The sequence below is a fragment of the Rhinichthys klamathensis genome, unplaced genomic scaffold (genome assembly GCF_029890125.1).
Source record: "Rhinichthys klamathensis goyatoka isolate OS25496 unplaced genomic scaffold, OSU_Roscu_1.1 h1tg000685l_1, whole genome shotgun sequence".
In the NCBI taxonomy this organism is placed as follows: Eukaryota; Metazoa; Chordata; class Actinopteri; order Cypriniformes; family Leuciscidae; genus Rhinichthys; species Rhinichthys klamathensis.
The window spans coordinates 675953-693782 of NW_026607114.1; the positions used below are offsets into that span (position 1 = coordinate 675953).

General features: G+C 36.0%; 2 protein-coding genes across 4 annotated transcripts in view; one reads left to right on the top strand and one right to left on the bottom strand.

The window, feature by feature from the left end:
• The window catches only part of LOC130076754 (polyunsaturated fatty acid 5-lipoxygenase-like), a 56078-nt gene that overhangs the window by 23910 nt on the left and 14338 nt on the right, over window positions 1–17830 (bottom strand). The gene's annotated exons all lie outside the window — the stretch shown is intronic.
• The window catches only part of LOC130076751 (GRAM domain-containing protein 2B), a 54868-nt gene continuing 41172 nt past the window's right edge, over window positions 4135–17830 (top strand). Inside the window, exons 1-2 of one of the 3 annotated variants that reach the window (XM_056241960.1) lie at window positions 4135–4282; window positions 6096–6215. In XM_056241960.1, the coding sequence (XP_056097935.1) occupies window positions 4173–4282; window positions 6096–6215 (230 nt within the window). In that variant the 5' untranslated portion in view covers window positions 4135–4172. Of the gene's footprint in view, window positions 4283–5966; window positions 5988–6095; window positions 6216–17830 lie in introns of those variants that run through there. The other 2 variants (XM_056241961.1, XM_056241962.1) reach the window with 2 other exon arrangements.

Consider the following 17830-nt stretch of genomic DNA (forward strand, 5'->3'; position numbering starts at 1 on the left):
GATCTGAACCAGGGGCGTAGCCAGTAATGGGCCAGGGCGGCACTGTCCTGCCCACATTACTCACGGTCTCGCCCAGGCAAGTTTGAAAAAAATACATTGGTTGAATATGATGATTTGCGGAATATATCAAAATTAAGGTGTAACTCAGTGGCTTTGGCAGAGATTGTATTTTGGGCGAGCCAGTGAAAAAGTGAGTGTGCCTATAGTTTTTCCTGGAAGAAAAAATGACTTAAACAATAATTAAACCTTAGAGAATAGAAAAATTAATAGACAAACTGCAAAAACAGTTACACCTTTATTTTCCAATATTCTGCTAATCATCATGTTCAACCAACAGAGCTCAATTAAAGCTGGACAAACCAGTATAGACAATAACCTGTCTATTTTATTCAGGCTAGTCAGCAGTGCAAAGACAGTTTACCCAAGTAAGCTAAAATAATAATATCGCAGTTAGATCGGCGGGTAAACCCGCGTCAGGCTGACCGGAGAGAGGGAGCGAGAAGCGGCCGCCACCAGCACCTGACTGGCCTTCTTTTGTGGGTTAATGAGTCTGAAGAACTGGGCTGGGTGGACTCGGTAGATGAAGGCAGTGGCGTGTCTTCTTACTCAACTCTTGCTTTTTTCAAATAGCACATTAAAGAAAGTTGTTTAGCCATTATTGTGGCGCCGGCGCCGCCGAGAGTAGCAACCAGCAACCATAGCAACCAATAACGTTCCGGAGAGAGGCTTTCTACAACTTCAACAGTTCCATTTTATTCGGAAAACAAATTAAACACACACACACCAGTCAACAATAAATCAGGTTTATACTAATAGAGTTTCTTAAATACATTTGAATAATAAAAATAAACTAAAAATGTATAGAGGGCCCCTCGGGACAAACAGAGAGACTAATATTAGTGTAGACGCCATCCTTCTTATGATGTACCATCAGGATTTACAGGACGTGTTCCCGGTTCCGGCTGATCTAAACTATGCAGCCTAATTTTGAATTAAGGAAGTCTATAGTGTGTTATGTGTATGCTAGGCCAAAGAGATGTGGGCGGGCCAGTGCCGCCCTGGCCCATTACTGGCTACGCCCCTGGTGTAACTGTTTTTGCAGTTTGTCTATTAATTTTTCTATTCTCTAAGGTTTAATTATTATTTAAGTCATTTTTTTCTAGGAAAAACAATAGGCCCACTCACTTTTTCACTGGCCCGCCCAAAATACAATTTCTGCCTACGCCAAAAATACAATTTCTGCCTAAACTTAAATTCTCAGTTCCACGCTCATGCCCGGGAAACTCATGAATATTAATGTAAGCTCCGCCCACTGAAACCAAAAATCTCGGAGAACCTGTGCTAAAAGTATAGGGTATTCCTGTAATACCGGAGGCTGGGGCACAAGCTACAGCTCAGCCTAGTTTTGACGCAAATGAGAACTAATTTACAACTTACGCACTACTAAATATTTTTGTGTTGCAGCATTAAACTTAGTTGAAGCACAACTCTAAACAAAATATTTACGGAAGCCTCCGATCAGGAGTAACGGTTGGAATAAAATAGCAGACTGACTGAACTGCATCAATTAGCTCTTCTTTAACCTGACAGACTTACATTTTTAGATGTATATGATAATGCTGACATTTACACTCGCTTATATTTTAAGGGAAAGAACATTATGTGAATAAACTTACTTAGTGGTCCGTATGGAACTTTGTAGAGAACTCACTCGAGGCCCACAGATGGAAATGAAGAGTTGAATAAAGTCGTTATTTTTGTTTGTTTGTTTTTTGCGCACAGAAAGTATTCTCGTCGCTTGATAATCTTAAGGTTGAGCCACTGTAGTCACTCGGACTATTTTAACGATGTCTTTAATAACTTTCTGGGCCGGCCAGTTTCAATCCCTTAAGAAGCCTATGGAGGAGTGAGACAGCTCTCAGATTTAATCACAAAATCTTAATTTGTGTTCCGAAGATGAACGAAAGTCTTACGGGGTTGAACAACATGAGGAGAGTCATTACTGACAGAGTTTACACTTGAGGTGAGCTATCCCTTTAAGGTCCTCGCACACTTAGTCTGAAATTCTTGTGAGAATTTTTCACACGTTAAAAAATAAATACGACCTCATGTTTTGTCAATCACGCCTACACACCGCCTCCGAAACTTTCGTCCGTCATAAAAAATTCGGATTGGGTTCGATTTTCTGTGTTTTTCACATCCATAGCTTAAGCAGTTTCAATGGTGTTTTGACAATTCAGTAGATTTAAATTAAATCTACCGCTTGATCCTATTCCCACAAGCTTATTTAAATACTGCTTAGATGTTGTGAGCCCTTCTGTCCTCAGTATTATAAATCTAATGTTTTCTATGTTATATTTCAGCTGCAACAACAATGTGAACTTTTATAATGCATTAATATGAGGACAATTAAAGATCAACGTGCTACTGCAGTTCTCTCTGATATGGTAGGAAATTAAATTACATGAAATATGAAGGATTTTTAAGTGTGACAAGATGATTGACATGCCAGTTTATTATTACAGGATGCTTGTAACTAAGCCACAGAGAGCAACCTTTAAAGATTTTAATGACAAAGTTGTATGTCCCACTCTTCTGCTACTACACACTCAAAGGTATCAACTTTTTCTGCATAAAACTAGTGCATATACTCTTACTGTAGTATAATTAGGTGAATTGGGACGCAGCAACATTTTCCTGCAAAAGCGCGACACTTAGTGGAGAGAAACGGAAATTACAATATAATGTAGAACAACAGACACAAGTTTGGACTGAATTTAATTTTTTCATAATACTAAAACCCATTTAATCTACAGGGTGCTTAAATACATTGAAATTTGTTTTATAGGACAGGCAAACATAAATTCTTGTTTTAGAAGAAACAAACAAAAGTTATTATCAAATTCAGCACACATTCCCAGACTTCCATTTGTGTTATTTTAGAGTTTTCACTTTACACTAAATATATAGCATTAGCAAAATAGACATAATACAGAATGATTAGATATGTTCAAACTTTTGGCATACTTACATATAGATATAATAACAATAATAAACTTTATTTATATAGCACTTTTCAGGCATAAAATGCAGATCAAAGTGCTTTACAAAAAAATGATATAGTCAAATATCAACATCACATTCAATAAAAACATATGCATCAAACATAAGAGATAAAAAAAACATACTCACATTCGGAGTAACTAATTAAATGCCAGAGTAAAAAGATTCATTTTTAACTTTCTTTTAAAATATCAAAGATTAATTCCTTAATATCTGATGTGTTATGGTGCATAAGTTGCAGATGCCGCATCACAGATTTTCTTTATATATTTGGGAACCTCCAATAAACCTGCAACATTAGATGAACCTACGGTTCTTGATGGGATATAATTAACGAGAGAAATGGCAGTATAGTTATAGGTCTTTGTCCATTACGAGCTTGTGATGTGATGAGGAGGACTTTACAATCTGTTCTGAAAGTTATATGTTCTCCTGTTTTAGTTGTTAGTAACCGAGCTGCTGAAGTTTAGATAAACTGAAGTCTATTCATTGATTTTTGTGGGCGACCAGTAAAAAGTGCATTACAGTAGTCAAGTTTACTTGAGATAAGAGCTTGGATTCATTTTTCTGCATCTTTCTGGTTTAAAAAGGTTTTTCGCAATGTTTCTTAGGTGAAAAAAAGAGAAAAGATTTTGGCACCTTGTTAAAATGGGAGTTAAAACTTAAAATCCGAGTCAAAAATAACTCCAAGACTTTTCTCTTTTAGCTTTAGGGCCAACTAATAGAATGAGTCTTATTCTCATTTAATTTTAGAAAGTTATTACTCCAAGGTAATAATACCTAGGTACAATAATAACAGTAAAGGACCAATTTCATGTTTCTCAGACACATTTTACCCAAGATTAACATAAAAATCTCTCCCTTTAATATATGTTTTAACCCAATTTTAGTTGGAAAGCTTTTCCAAACGATTGATTAAAATATCATGGTATGTGACTTTATAGCTTTTTACATTTGTTTAGTCCCTTTTCCCCCAAATGTAGGATGGTATCAGCACTGTGTGTTCTTGTTCAGCTTTAGATCTGCACTAGTCAGCAAAACAGTGGATTACTGATTAACTATTAGCAGTTTGTGGGTCAGAAGCTCCTCCGGCAGAAGCTCAGATCCTGATGGAGAAACATGACGACTCGCTGCTTCAGGGCCGGAGCAGAAGCGATGCATGTCGGCCGATGTGCTCCGTTCCTCCACACCAGCAGATGAACGAGTGTGTGTCGCCACGGTACGGTCATGATCATCTCCTTAGCCGGTTTTACAGAACAATGTTATGAAATTATATTATGCTCATGAATGATGCATGATGTCGTTTTGTGTGTTATGCATCCAAATTGATTTTTAAATGTTCATATTTGCTATTATTGTGAAATGTCATGGATTATGGAACAGTGTTGTTGACTTTATGTGAGCAGAAGGACTTTGTCTTGTGTCTGTATTGGCAAACACTGAACAGACAGAAGAATCATTCGGAGATTAAAAACAAACCTTCAGTTTCTGAACACACACTGACACTCTTACAAATAAAGTGTATTTACTGGCATCGGTGGTTTCATGAAGAGCCTTGGAAACTTTTAAATGCACAAAAGATTGTTTGTAGTGGAAAAATGGTCTTTAGATCAACGCTTTCAATCTTTTATATCCACAGATTCAAGATATGATCATCCTCATGCGAACATTTGAAAGGCAGCTATATATTTTAATTTATAAAGACCCAATTAATCCTATGAAACAGGATATCGTTTTTATTGCATCATTGCATTTTGTACTGTACTGTTGTTAGTTAGATGTATTTCATTCATTTATTTATTTTTTAATTTTAATCAAATGTATTTATTATTTATTCGTTTCAATCAAATTTCAATTTTAACATTTTTTATTTTAATGTATTTATTTAGTTATCTTTATTTATTTTATTTTAAGTTTGATTTATTTATTTTAATCAAATATATTTATTTTAATTATTGTATTTATTTATTTTCATTAAATGTTTTTATTTATGTAGTTATGTAGTTATTTAGTTTTTATTTAAAATACTTTACGAGTAAAGTAACTTATTACAAGTAACATGCATAACGTAACGTTGTTACGTCAAAAAGTACGTGTTACTTGTAATAAGTTACTTTACTCGTTACGTCAAAAAATAATCTGATTACGTTATGCATGTTACCGATACTCCCAACTCCGCTCATTTTAGATGAGATTGAAAACATCAATAGATTCATGTATATTTCAGTCTGAGGTTTCTCAGAGATGAGAGCTACGGTAGAAGTTCGTCGTTTTTGAACATAATCAGAATTATCAAGTAATAAGGGTAAATTGACGTACTTTGGTTAAACTGGTAATTTATTTATTTACTTATAATATCTTATATTTTAATTCTTATTTTTTATTTTTTATTATTTTTTTACATTACTCAGATCCCGTACAGCTCTCCCTTATGGTCCCCGGACCCCAGTTTAGATTGTTAAATTAAATTATTAAAATGTTCTTCACTATAAGAAAAAATGTTTCTTTAAAAACCTGATCGCTGAAAGGTAAAAAAACTGCACACAAAAATCGCTGGCATCGCTGTGTAAAACCCCCTTTGGAAGCTTTATTTTACGAGCGAAGCTCTTGACACGTTCCTGAATGAAACATCTTCATCATTGGGAAGCAAGAACTGAGCTTTACTCCAAGAGACTGAGTCTTACTGAAAGACTCTTATTTCAGTAACACTAAACCACAGCCTGAATGTTCTAGTGTAACGAGAAGAGAAGAGACGGGTCAGGTTAAATAACGCGTCACGTACATGCAGTGCACACAGATAGAGCAGGGGTTCCTCTAGTAAAACATTCTGGCTAAATTAACTCAAGAAATGGATACAAGTGCTATAATGAGATTTTTCTAGAAGATGTTTAAAGCTTGAAGGATTATCAGAGGAACTGTTTAAGGTAACATGAGATGTTTGTCAGTTCTGTTGTGCTGGTTTTTATTTACTTCACCTGCTGTAAACTGGTGTTTGACTAAATGCATTTATGTTTTTGTATATGTTTTCCCAGTCAGAATGCTGAAAACGGAGACGAGGAGGAAGGAAACAAAATGACAAGGTCTGACGCTTTCATCTCGCTGGACGCTGAGGGTGATGTCTCTGCAAGAAGAAGAAAAACAACCCTCGTCAGGTTAGAGATGTTCTTCTTCTCGTTTCCAGCACAAATATCGAAACATTCTTAAAGGGGTGGTAAAATGCCATTTTCACAAGATGTAAAATAAATCTCTGATGTCCCCAGAGTGTGTGTGTGAAGTTTTAGCACAAAAATACCCCACAGATATTTTTATATAAGTAGTAAATACTCTACGGCACCTGTCAAAATGATTGATGACAGGTGGGCGTGTCTATCCTTCGATCTTCCCCCGCCCCTTCCGGCTCCTCCCCTTCCTGTCCCGCCCCTTCCGGTTCCTCCCCTTCCGGTTACCTTTGACCTAGTTCCGCCCCTTCCTTTTAAACTTTCTGTCAAAATGATGAATGATGACAGTTTGTTTAATCGTTTGAAGTTAGTTTGAGATGTATTGGCCTTGAATGTTAAAGTTACAAAACGATGGATTGTTACCTTTGATCTAGTTACGCCCCTTGCGGTTACAGCTTCTGTCAAAATGACGGATGCTGACAGTTTGTTTAATCGTTTGAAGTTTGTTTGAGATGTATTGGACTTTGTTGTTACAGTTACAAAGCGATGGATTGTTATTTTTTAGCGCATCCCCTCGCTATGCCTAAGCTTATCATAGCAGGTGTGTGTGAAAGTGATAAGAAAAAACTGTTATAGTTTACAGAGGTGGAAAGTAACAAATTACATTTACTCGTGTTACGTAATTGAGTAGTTTTTTTTGTGTACTTCTACTTTTTTAAGTAGTTTTTAAAATCTGTACTTTTACTTTTACTTAAGTACGTTTTGTTTGAAGTTTTGTACTTCGCTACATTTGAAATCATATCCGTTACTGAGTAAAAAATAATAATACAATAATACAAAAAAAATCACACTCCGGAAACTAGCTACTGCATTGGTTGAAGGGCGGGAGAACAAACGCGCAAGAAAGGTGACGCAGACCCAGCTGAAGCTGAAGCTGAAAGCGCCCTCGAATTCTTATGAAGCGAATTATGGCCAGTATGGAAATACTTTGTAGAAAAAACGAGTGGTTATCCTCGAGGATAGATATCCAATTTGCAAAAAATGTGGACGCAAAGTGGCTGCAAGACATAGGACACCATCCTTCCTGCAGATAACGTTAAAGGTATGTCCCGATTATAACTTAAGGCCGAATGACTTACGTGATGCAGAGGGTATCCCGGAATCCACTGGTTCCAAGGAAATGTATTCAGGGTTAAAGAGACCTTGTCAACGATCCCATCTTTACAGATGAGTTTTTCACGAGCCGCAGTGTTGATGGCAATGGTGAAACGGACATGAGGAATCAGCAACTGTAAGGAGAACAAAGGCTGCAATGACTGACTGAGAGACACTGGGCTTCAATAAAGCAATAAGCCACACGTTTCAAAATCTCCCTTAGCCGTATGTGGTAAAAACACCCAGGCAAGTGCATTTACAGCAACAGCAATGAGAAATGGCACAAAAACCATGACTGGATCCTAGAAGGACAGTAACCTTCAGCCCTTCAATATCCACAAAACTTCTTTCTTTGGCATTCTCTGAATCAGATCAACTACATCAAATCTCATAGCAGTGTTAAATCCCATAGCAGTGAAAGCATAAAGGATGGCTACCTTGTATACCGGATGGACTGCAGCGAGCTGTCTGTACATGGCAATGGCAAAAACCTCAGATGTCAGATGTGTCCTGAGAAGGTGTGTGACCAGCTGGTGTACATTAAAGTCGGAGGATTTCACCCACATCTTGGCTAGCATCCAGTCGTGGTGATTATCGCTCGGGAGAAAGACAGTGTTCGTCCCCCCAACAGGGGTCTGACGACTGAGCTGTTTCAGATCAAGTAAACCAACAGAATATTTGGTAAAAAGCACTAACTTTTTTATTTTGAAGTAATATTTTACTCTATTTCTACAGACACCTGAATAGCGATCGGCATGATTTCATTCTGGCTGTTCTTGTACAGCAGGCAGAAGGGAGCAGCCAAATACTGCTGGGTATTCGGGTCTGTGGCATTGGCTCGCACTCCCTCCAGTATCGCATAGTCTGCGATGTAGATGTTCCCTGCCTGTAATAGAGAGGCATTTAGTGTTGGAGCCATTGAATAATAATGGGAATTTCTCCAGTGTCACTCTTTCACATCCAGAATTGACCACTGCAACCTTATGATCTACACCACTCATGACCAAGCATTATTTTCTGACCTTTAACTCCTCCTGTAGAGTGAGACCTCTATCCAGGGAGCCTTTCACCATCTCCTGTGTGACTGCAAACTCATCAGGAAGATTCATGCACTTACTGATCATCACAGGATTGCAGCCGTTTAAGAACTGATAGCCAAACATGAAGTCCTTTTCCCAGTTCTTCATCACATATTCTGTCAAAGGGAATAATGCCAGTGAGTTTAGGGGTATGCAAACAATGTGTGTCTTTGCCAGTTTATTTTATATTTTCCCCACAATAATAATTTGGACAGGTCATTTTTGCATTTTTGTATTAGAAAAAAACAAAATTTAACATAGATTCGATTCAAACCTGACACAGGGTTCTTGATTATCGTAAATATTTCTTGAAAGTCTGTCCAAGAGGACTGGAACAAGCTCTTAAGTTTGTTAAGACCAAGATTCTCAATCCTGAAAGAGATCGCATCAAGAAAAACACAGCTCATAATCAGATTTTCAGTTTCAGCTACACGTGTTTCTCAATTTATTTTGGGATATTTCCTGATCAAGCATTCTAACAGTGTCATAGAAAATCAAAAATAGTATATTTGTTAGGGATACAGGCAAAGCGAAGAATGCAAACTGGGTAACCTACGCTTTAACTAAGCTTTCTTTGAAGTCCCCATCTTTTTCAGCTTCAAACCGAACGTCCAGAGGAAGTTCATTGCCATCTATGCTCATGGGGAAACCAGGCTGCCACTCCTTCCACCTTCAAGAAAAGGAAACATTATTCTTTCAGATATTGGACTGAGAATTATATTTGGTGATACACAAAGTTTTCCCTCTAGTATAAGTTAAGTGTGTTAAGCACTTTAAACTGTAAATGTAAACTGTAAAACAAACCAACGATAAACTCAATCATCTGGAGGAAAATAAAAACAACATTTACACCAAATGATTGAATATTGTCCAGGATTGTAAGTGTGGCCTCAAACCTGAACAGTTGTTGTCTGGATTCCAGTTCCGTGCGTCTGTGCTCTTTTAGCAAACTGGTTTTATCATCCTGAGGCAATCGAGCTAAAGGAACACACATAAATAACAGTATTTGTGACATGCTTCATTCAAGACTGGATAGTGATCAGAGTCGGGATAGGACTCACCCGTGCCATGCCGAAGAACCACTGCATTTTCACTCGCGATCCAGCGATAACAGGGGAAGTCAAAGCGATCTCCAGAGGGTGACGCCACACTGATGCATCTACAGTACCACTGATCATTGAACACAAAGTTCTGCTTCTCGAGCTTCACCAGCACAATGTCTCCAAGCGTCTCCTTCACACTGACGTCGATGGCCATCACCTTTAACAACAGCTTCTGTTAGACATAACCTTTGCAATTTTGGTGGCCCTTTTTAAAAACCACCAGACAAAGTGCAAACTGAGGGCCCTTCTTTTGCGAGGCCCAGTAAAAACAGGAGAAACACAGGCCACCACATGTGCAAAATGTGCATGTGCAAAAATTAAAGAGGGTTTAATTGGGGAAGAGATGAATCAGGTCAGATGAATCAAAAATACCACCCCAGTTTTCACTGGAGTCAGGATGCTCTGGTTTTAATTAATCGCATTAGGTATTTTGTGATATATTATAATATTATTTTTCTTTATGAAACACATTTTCAACTGGATTATCTGTCAGCGGGCATTTTATTGCTGTGAATAAACTGGAGAAGTGAAGAAATTTGTGGAAGCTTTGGAAGGAGAAAGTGGGGTTACAGCAGAGTCCGGTCACTGCATCTCTCCGTATGTGTGTGTGTGTGTGTGTGTGTCGATGTCTCTGTGTTTGTGTCATAGGGAACGCACTCGACCTCGAGTGTGTGTGTGTGTGTGTGTGTGTGTGTGTGTGTGTGTGTGTGTGTGTGTGTGTGAGAGAGTGTGTGTCGATGTCTCTGTTTGTGTCGTAGGGAACGCACTCGACCTTATGTGTGTGTGTGTGTGTGTGTGTATCATAGGGAACACACTCGACTTCATGTGGAAAATCTTCCTTTATGTTCTTATCAAGTGTGTAATTCATTAATAATGTAGGATTTTAAACAATAAGGGCTTTTATTCCTGATTGATCGATTCATTGTTATTAATATTTCATTAAAAACTCTGAAAACTCGAAGGTGTGAAACTTCATTGCTTAAAGCTGCTGTCCGTAACTTTTTTGGGTTAAAAATTATCCAAAATAATAATAATTAAAAAAAACATAACCAGCCAGTGTTCAAAAATATCTGCTTGCTTTTGCCCGATTCAAAACGGTTAGCTTGTAATAATGATTTTAATTCCAGTGGTACTGGTGGATTTCCGCGGGAAATTCGAGCATGTCTTTGCGTCATTACGTCACATCTGTACACATAAAGAAGGCGTCCCGGCTAGTCGGCTATATTGCGTGAGGATGTTGGAGGTGGACATTTTTAGCCTTTTCTCACAGCATTAAATAATTAAACTTATGGCGGATCCAGAAAGGTTCAAACGACAATCACCAGTGACAACTGGACATTCACCACTTGTAAAACCCCAAATAATTCGGACTTCGGAGTGGGTAACGTTAGAGAAAAAAGAGACTGCAACTGGCCCACGCGAAAACAAGGATAAACATCGGTTCAAAACGGACGCAGAGACGGCTTTTTTTTCTTTTAGGACAGGTAAGACATTTCAATAGTTCAATCGTGTAACAGTAGCACACTTGTTCGCTTAATTCACACAGGTACGGAGTTTCCTGTCTTTATTCGTTTAGCTATTATGGTAAATATTTTGTGCTAGCTATGAGAGGGAGCAATTCACCTCTACTCCAAGCAAACCAAACCGGCCTCCTCCGAAATTATATATAGTTTTAAATACGCATCGGATTACAGATACGTGTTTTTTTTCTCTTTTCTTTTTTCTCAAAGAAAACCAGTAAAGAAACATTAATTTATTGGTATGACAATTAGAAATTAGACTGCACAGAAATAGAAACTGAACTACAGGGTAATCATAATACACATTAAATGTAGTCACAATGCTGATGTTGATAATTTGAGAAGTATAATTTGAAATGTTTGACGCGATCGTTATATTTAATCAGCACGATTTACTGCAAGGCTTTCCCCCCTTTAGTTGATGTGGATGTTACTTACTTGTTCAGATGACATTTTCCGATGAAAATTCGTATGTTGTCATGGTCTACTGTAGGCCTACTTCCAAAAGTAGAATGTGTGATTCTGAATGCCAGTTTCCACATCGGCGCGGTCACGGTGACTGACAGACTCGCAGTCTCAAAACATTGTGTTCATCCGCGCTGTTTCATGCCGATGTGCAACTCACGCAAAGTTAATAATTCCGCAAATAACTGCAATTACAGATTTCAAACAGAGATGGCGACAAAGAGGAAAAATGCCGGACTGCAGCTTTAATTGGAACGGAAAAAATCTTTTTTTATAATTCCTTTTCATGTTGCTGTTAAGTTTTATGTAAAGTATACTTTGAAAATGTGCATTAAATCAAAACCTATTATTTCTTACTCTAATCTAAAAACAAAAATATATTGGTATCTTTAATAATAATACAAATAAAATAGTAATGATAAGTTTCATAGTTTCATGCTTACCACCTTGAATTTAGATTCATTTTAGATTAAGGGCTCACAGTTGCAATAACACGTGCAGGTAACGTTAACTTGTTGCAGAAAAATGGTAGCCTACTCTGCAGTGGTAATGGTAAAATGTCACGGTTTCTACACATTATAACAACTAACTTATTTAAACAATGAACATAACAAAAATAACACGCATACTTACAAGATCGAAGTATACATTTGAAGGTTTTCAGAGTGTCGCTCACCCGTTGCTCTCCGACAGCTGCCTCGTGTAAAATAAAATTGAAAATGGCAGAAATGTTTATCGCGAGATCTGGTTAAAGTGATACTATAGGCCAGTAGTCCCAGTAGTCATGTCTCAGTAGTGTTTGGATTGTGCCATCTAGCGGTTGAGAAATGCAATTGCATTTGATTTAATTTGAAATGATAGACAGTCATATCGTAGATTGTATATGAATGTTATGTTTATGTGTGACAGGCAGCAAACATTAAGCTGTGTGAGCAAAAACATTTTTAAGACTAATATTCTTATACTATTTCGCTGGTATGAATCATGGCTATAGCCAAGCCGTACGTAGACCAGATTGCTTTGATTTCGCCAGGTGGGCTAAAGTAGACCGCATATAGCCCGTCCAATTCAGAGCTGAATCGTGACTACAGATCGACCATGTCGTGAAATGACACATTGAACCTTGCAGATATCATTACAAATGCGAACATGATGGATAATCAACCATTTAATGCACTGCCTGGCAAAAAACTACAATTACTCAGTTTTGACTATAAGTGGGCTACAATAGCCGGGTCTGAATACGAGCTAAATCGTGGCTACGCACAGCCTACATATATAGGCCTAACATGTAAAATAAAGCAAACCAAACACTTTGTAATCACAGTTGACTTTGCTTACATGATGGAATATCATACATCTCACAAGTTATTTTGGAAAAAAATAAATTTATCCAGATTAAATGTTATTTGGGCTAAAAGTGGGTTACACATAGCCGGACTATATCGGGTCTGTATTTAACCGAGACGTTGAAATGACGGCTATTGCTTGCTGGGTTATAGTTGAACACCGTCATTAGAACTCTATAACCGCCAAAACCATGTTATTAAAATATATTTTTCACAAACATTTATCATAGAGAATGTTTAAATACTAATATCAGCTTACAAGGGAAACGGAGGCGGAGTTAGTGGTGCGATCGGAGGCTGCTACTGCTGGAGATGATTCGGGAGAGGTCTGTCCCCCTTTACCGGTCAGAGCGCGCGCTGACACGGAGTAAAGCCTTGTTTAAGTCGACTCGTCCGCACGAGCGCGAAGGTGCGCGGGGCAAAAATGACGCGTTCGGTGCGCAAGACACCATTTCGCTTGGCTGTGTGCACAGGTTTTTTGTAACAGCGCGCGCGGCGCAGCATCCGAGGATGAACGACTTCAAGCCGAATCTGCCCGAGCCGTACGTCTCACAGCACCGGCACCCAGTTTGCGCGTCTAAATTGCAAAGTTTTTATTTATTAAGGTTTTGTTTACGGTGTGTGATTTATTTAATGGAAAGCACATTCACTTCCAGTTGTCTTGCTGTTAATTTTAAATAAACGTAGAGCAAGTAGCTAATCAGTGTCAGCAAGTTGTTTTTATTTTTTTATTTTTTATTGCATAACAAGAACAATATACAACATACACATATAGAGGATCGCAGAGTAGTATTAACTGTTACATTCATAATAGCATCAAAGAAACAATAAAAAAAAAATAAAAAAAAAATATACAGGGGATCAAACATTACAAAAAATTACGAAAAGAAAGGGATTCAAAAATTCTATACATCCGTTTCGCTTTTTTATTTCTTGCATCTTTCAGGGCTTCAATATAATGTTTAAGCTCAATTTTTAATAGTATAATGTTAGGTTTATTATTTGTCCATTTCTGTTTGTGAATATGGTATTTTCCATACATAATTATTAAGTTAATTACCAAATTTTGCTCCAAACTTTTATTTTTGTATAACAAAAAAATATCTTTACCAGATAGTCGAATCTTTAATTTTGTGAATTTAAATATCAGATATTCAATATCAATCCAAAACAATTGGGTAAATACACATTCAAAGAATAAATGTTGTATTGATTCTAATTCTGTGTTACAAAAGATGCATGTTGTCTCCATGTCTCTAAAAAATCTTGAGACCACTTGTCTCACTGGATAAATCAAGTGAATAATCTTATATGTAATTTCTTTAACTTTATTAGTAAGACAGTATTTACTAATTCCAGACCTCTTTCCATTCAATCTGATTGTACATTGAGTTCCAAAAGGGTTTGCATTTAGGCAATAATGTAGTTCTACATAATTCTCTAATATAAAAGTTATTACATTTTGAATCTATAATTTTCACACCACCAATACTTAACTGATTGGTAGTACATATGGATTTAGGCTCAGAAGATACATTGCCTGAAAAAAGTTGAATCAGGCCACTAGGAATGGCATCAAATACTACTGCAAACTCTTTAGCAGTTACAGGGATCTTATAATAGTTCAGGAATTCACAGTAATTAAAAAGATGTCCATTCTCCTTAAATAGCTGTCTGATCAAAATAATATCATTATTGTACCAGTTTCTATAAAATAAAGATTTATTTTTAAATGTAATATATTTATTGTTCCAAATCGAAGATTTGTTTGGAGAAAAGTTATGCTTATAAATGAGCATCCATAATAAAAAAAACCTGTTTATGAAAAGAAGAAAGCTTTATCGGAACCTTATTTATGTCAAAATTACACCTTAAAAGAAATTCTAAACCCCCCAGCTTATCAAAAATGTCCTCAGGGATGATATTCCAAATTTTACCTTTAGAGTTCAAGTAGTTCTTTATCCACTTATTCTTAAATACGCAATTCGCAGTATTAAAGTCAAGTACATTTAGACCACCATCCTCAATTGGATTGCATAAAACTGTTTTTTTTAAATAATGTGGTCTGTTCTTCCAAATGAAATTGAACAAAAAAATATCCACCTCTTTTATAACTGATTGTGGAACATCTAATGCAAGAGCTGTATACACCAATCGTGACAATCCTTCAGTTTTGGATAATAATATTCTTCCTTTTAAGGAAAGATCTCTCATTAACCATGAGTTTAATTTTTGTTTAATTTTCCTAATAATTGGTGTAAAATTCAAATTATTTCTCTCTTTTTGATCTTTACAGATCTTAATACCTAAATAATCTACAATCACCTTTACTGGAATACCAAATATGTTATCATGATTACATGTTTTCAAAGGGAATAACACGCATTTTTTAATGTTTAAACATAAACCAGATACAGAAGAGAAAATATTAAGGCACTCAATAGCTTTTTTAATTTCAGTTTCATTTCTTAAAAAAATGGCAGTATCATCCGCTAATTGAGAGCATTTTAACTCTTTCTCCAAAATTCTGATACCATGAAATGTATCTCTTTTAATATGTATGGCCATGGTTTGTGTTACAAGTAAGAAAAGAAATGGTGAAATGGGACAGCCTTGTCGTATACCTCTATTGATTTTAAACCTTGATGATGTTCCATATGATAACTTAACTGAGCTGTTACAGTCATTGTACAGTGTTTGAATAGCTTTTTTAAAGTATACTCCAAAACCAAAATAATCTAAGGTCTCCAACATAAAGTTATGATCGATAGTATCAAACGCTTTAAAAAAAATCAACAAATAAAACAAAACTATTATCTGTAATAAATTCGTTATAGTCAATTAAATCCAAAATGAGCCTAATATTATTGCAAATGTGTCGACCTTTCATAAATCCTGATTGACATTCATCAATTATGGGATCAAGACAGTTCTTCAATCTTTCTGAAAATATTTGTGCAAAAATTTTGGCATCATTATTAATTACCGTAATCGGACGCCAATTTTCTAAAAATTATATATCCTTATTGGGCTTTGGTAATAAAGTGATCAAACCTTGTCTCATTAAGGTGGGTAAATAACCTTGTTGTATAGCTTCTCTAAATACAGCTAACAAAAAAGGGGATAATTCTTTTTGAAAATATTTATAAAATTCACTAATTAAACCATCATTCCCGGGTGACTTATTGTCTTTGAGTTTATTAATACAGTGAGATACTTCATTTAAAGAAATCTCTTGGTCGCACAATTTAATAGAAGACTCACTTATCTTTTGAATGCCATCTTGAGTAGAATCTAAGAATGACTGTGCATTGCTCAATTTGTCATCATAAGAATACAATTTCTCATAAAATTCAGCCACATATCTTGATATTTCTTTAGAATTTTCTGTTAACTGTCCATTAATATTAAGTTTGACCATAGATGTAAGTTCTACATTCCTTTTTTCCATGTTAAAAAAGTATTTTGTATGTTTTTCTCCTTCCTCTAACCATTTCTTTCTTGATCTTACAAAGGCACCCTTTGCTTTATATTCATATATTTTATCTAAATCTAATTGTAGTTGTAGTAATTTGTTTTTCTTTTCTTGATCTATATTACAATTTCCAGAAAGACCTATAATTTCTTGTATAATTTTTTCTTCGTTTTCTCTTCTATATTTGGCTATTTCTTTTCCTCTCCTTATTGCTAAAATTCTAATTTTATACTTCATTAATTCCCAATTTACCCCAAAAGAGTTAGTTACATTTGCCTCCTTCCAGCAATCTATGATAACCTCTTCTGCTTTATCTCTAAACTGCACATCTGTCAATATATTCTGGTTCATTTTCCAGTATGTAAAAGTTTTTATATTTGTGGATTTAGTTGTATTTAAAGAGAGATAAATAGCTTTGTGATCTGTAAGAACAGACGGCTCTATAGAGACCTCATTAACACAATTAATTAGATTCCTTGAAATCAACCAATAGTCTATACGTGATTGTTGAGAAAGGTTTCCTTTACACCATGTAAACTGAATTTTTTCAGGATACTTATGTCTCCATATATCAATCAGGTCCAGAGTAGAACATAAATTATTCAATTCTGGAAGAACAGACCTGTTATTTGGACGAGGTGGAAAACAATCCTTTTCAGAATCCCATATTGTATTGTAATCCCCTCCAAGTATTAATTTTGCATTGCTATATTGTTCCACCATTTTTTCAATCTGGTCTTCAAAATTCAAAAATAAAGTTTTGTTTTGTGTGGTAACATTACTTGCGTAAATATTCCCCAAAATAAAAAATTCTGTATTCTTTTCTATAACCAGTATCACCCATCGACCTGAATCATGCATTTTAGTTTGAATTATTTTCCCCTTAAATGTACCTTTTAATATCGCAACACCAGCTGAACGATTACTCCCATATGACATCCATAAATCATCCCCCCATTGGCTCTTCCAAAACTTATGATCTGACAAAGATGCATGTGTTTCTTGAATATAATAAAAATCACATTTGAATTTCCTGCAAAACAAAAAAACTGCTTTCCTTTTCAGCAAATCTCGAATTCCCCTGACATTTAAAGATAACACTGACAAAGATACCAATGTGCTATATTCGCAACTTTAAATTTAACAAATGTGAAACAAAACATGTTCCCAACACCTCAACAGTAGAATTGACAACCCAAATTGACCTTAATAAACTTTTAAACTAAATCAAAACCGTTTAGAAAACTAGGCTACTGTGCAAGTGCAACATATATTTAGTCTATGTTTCGATTAACAACGGTCCATTTTGTCCGCAAACTGAAAAAAATTCGGCTATGTTGTAAATGTCACAAAAGTGACAAAAATCAGATTATGACTGCACTTGTCACCTTTCATAACACTTGCAGAATCGTTGTATGATTATATTCAAACTTTAGGGAGGTATTTCTTTTCCATCAACGAAG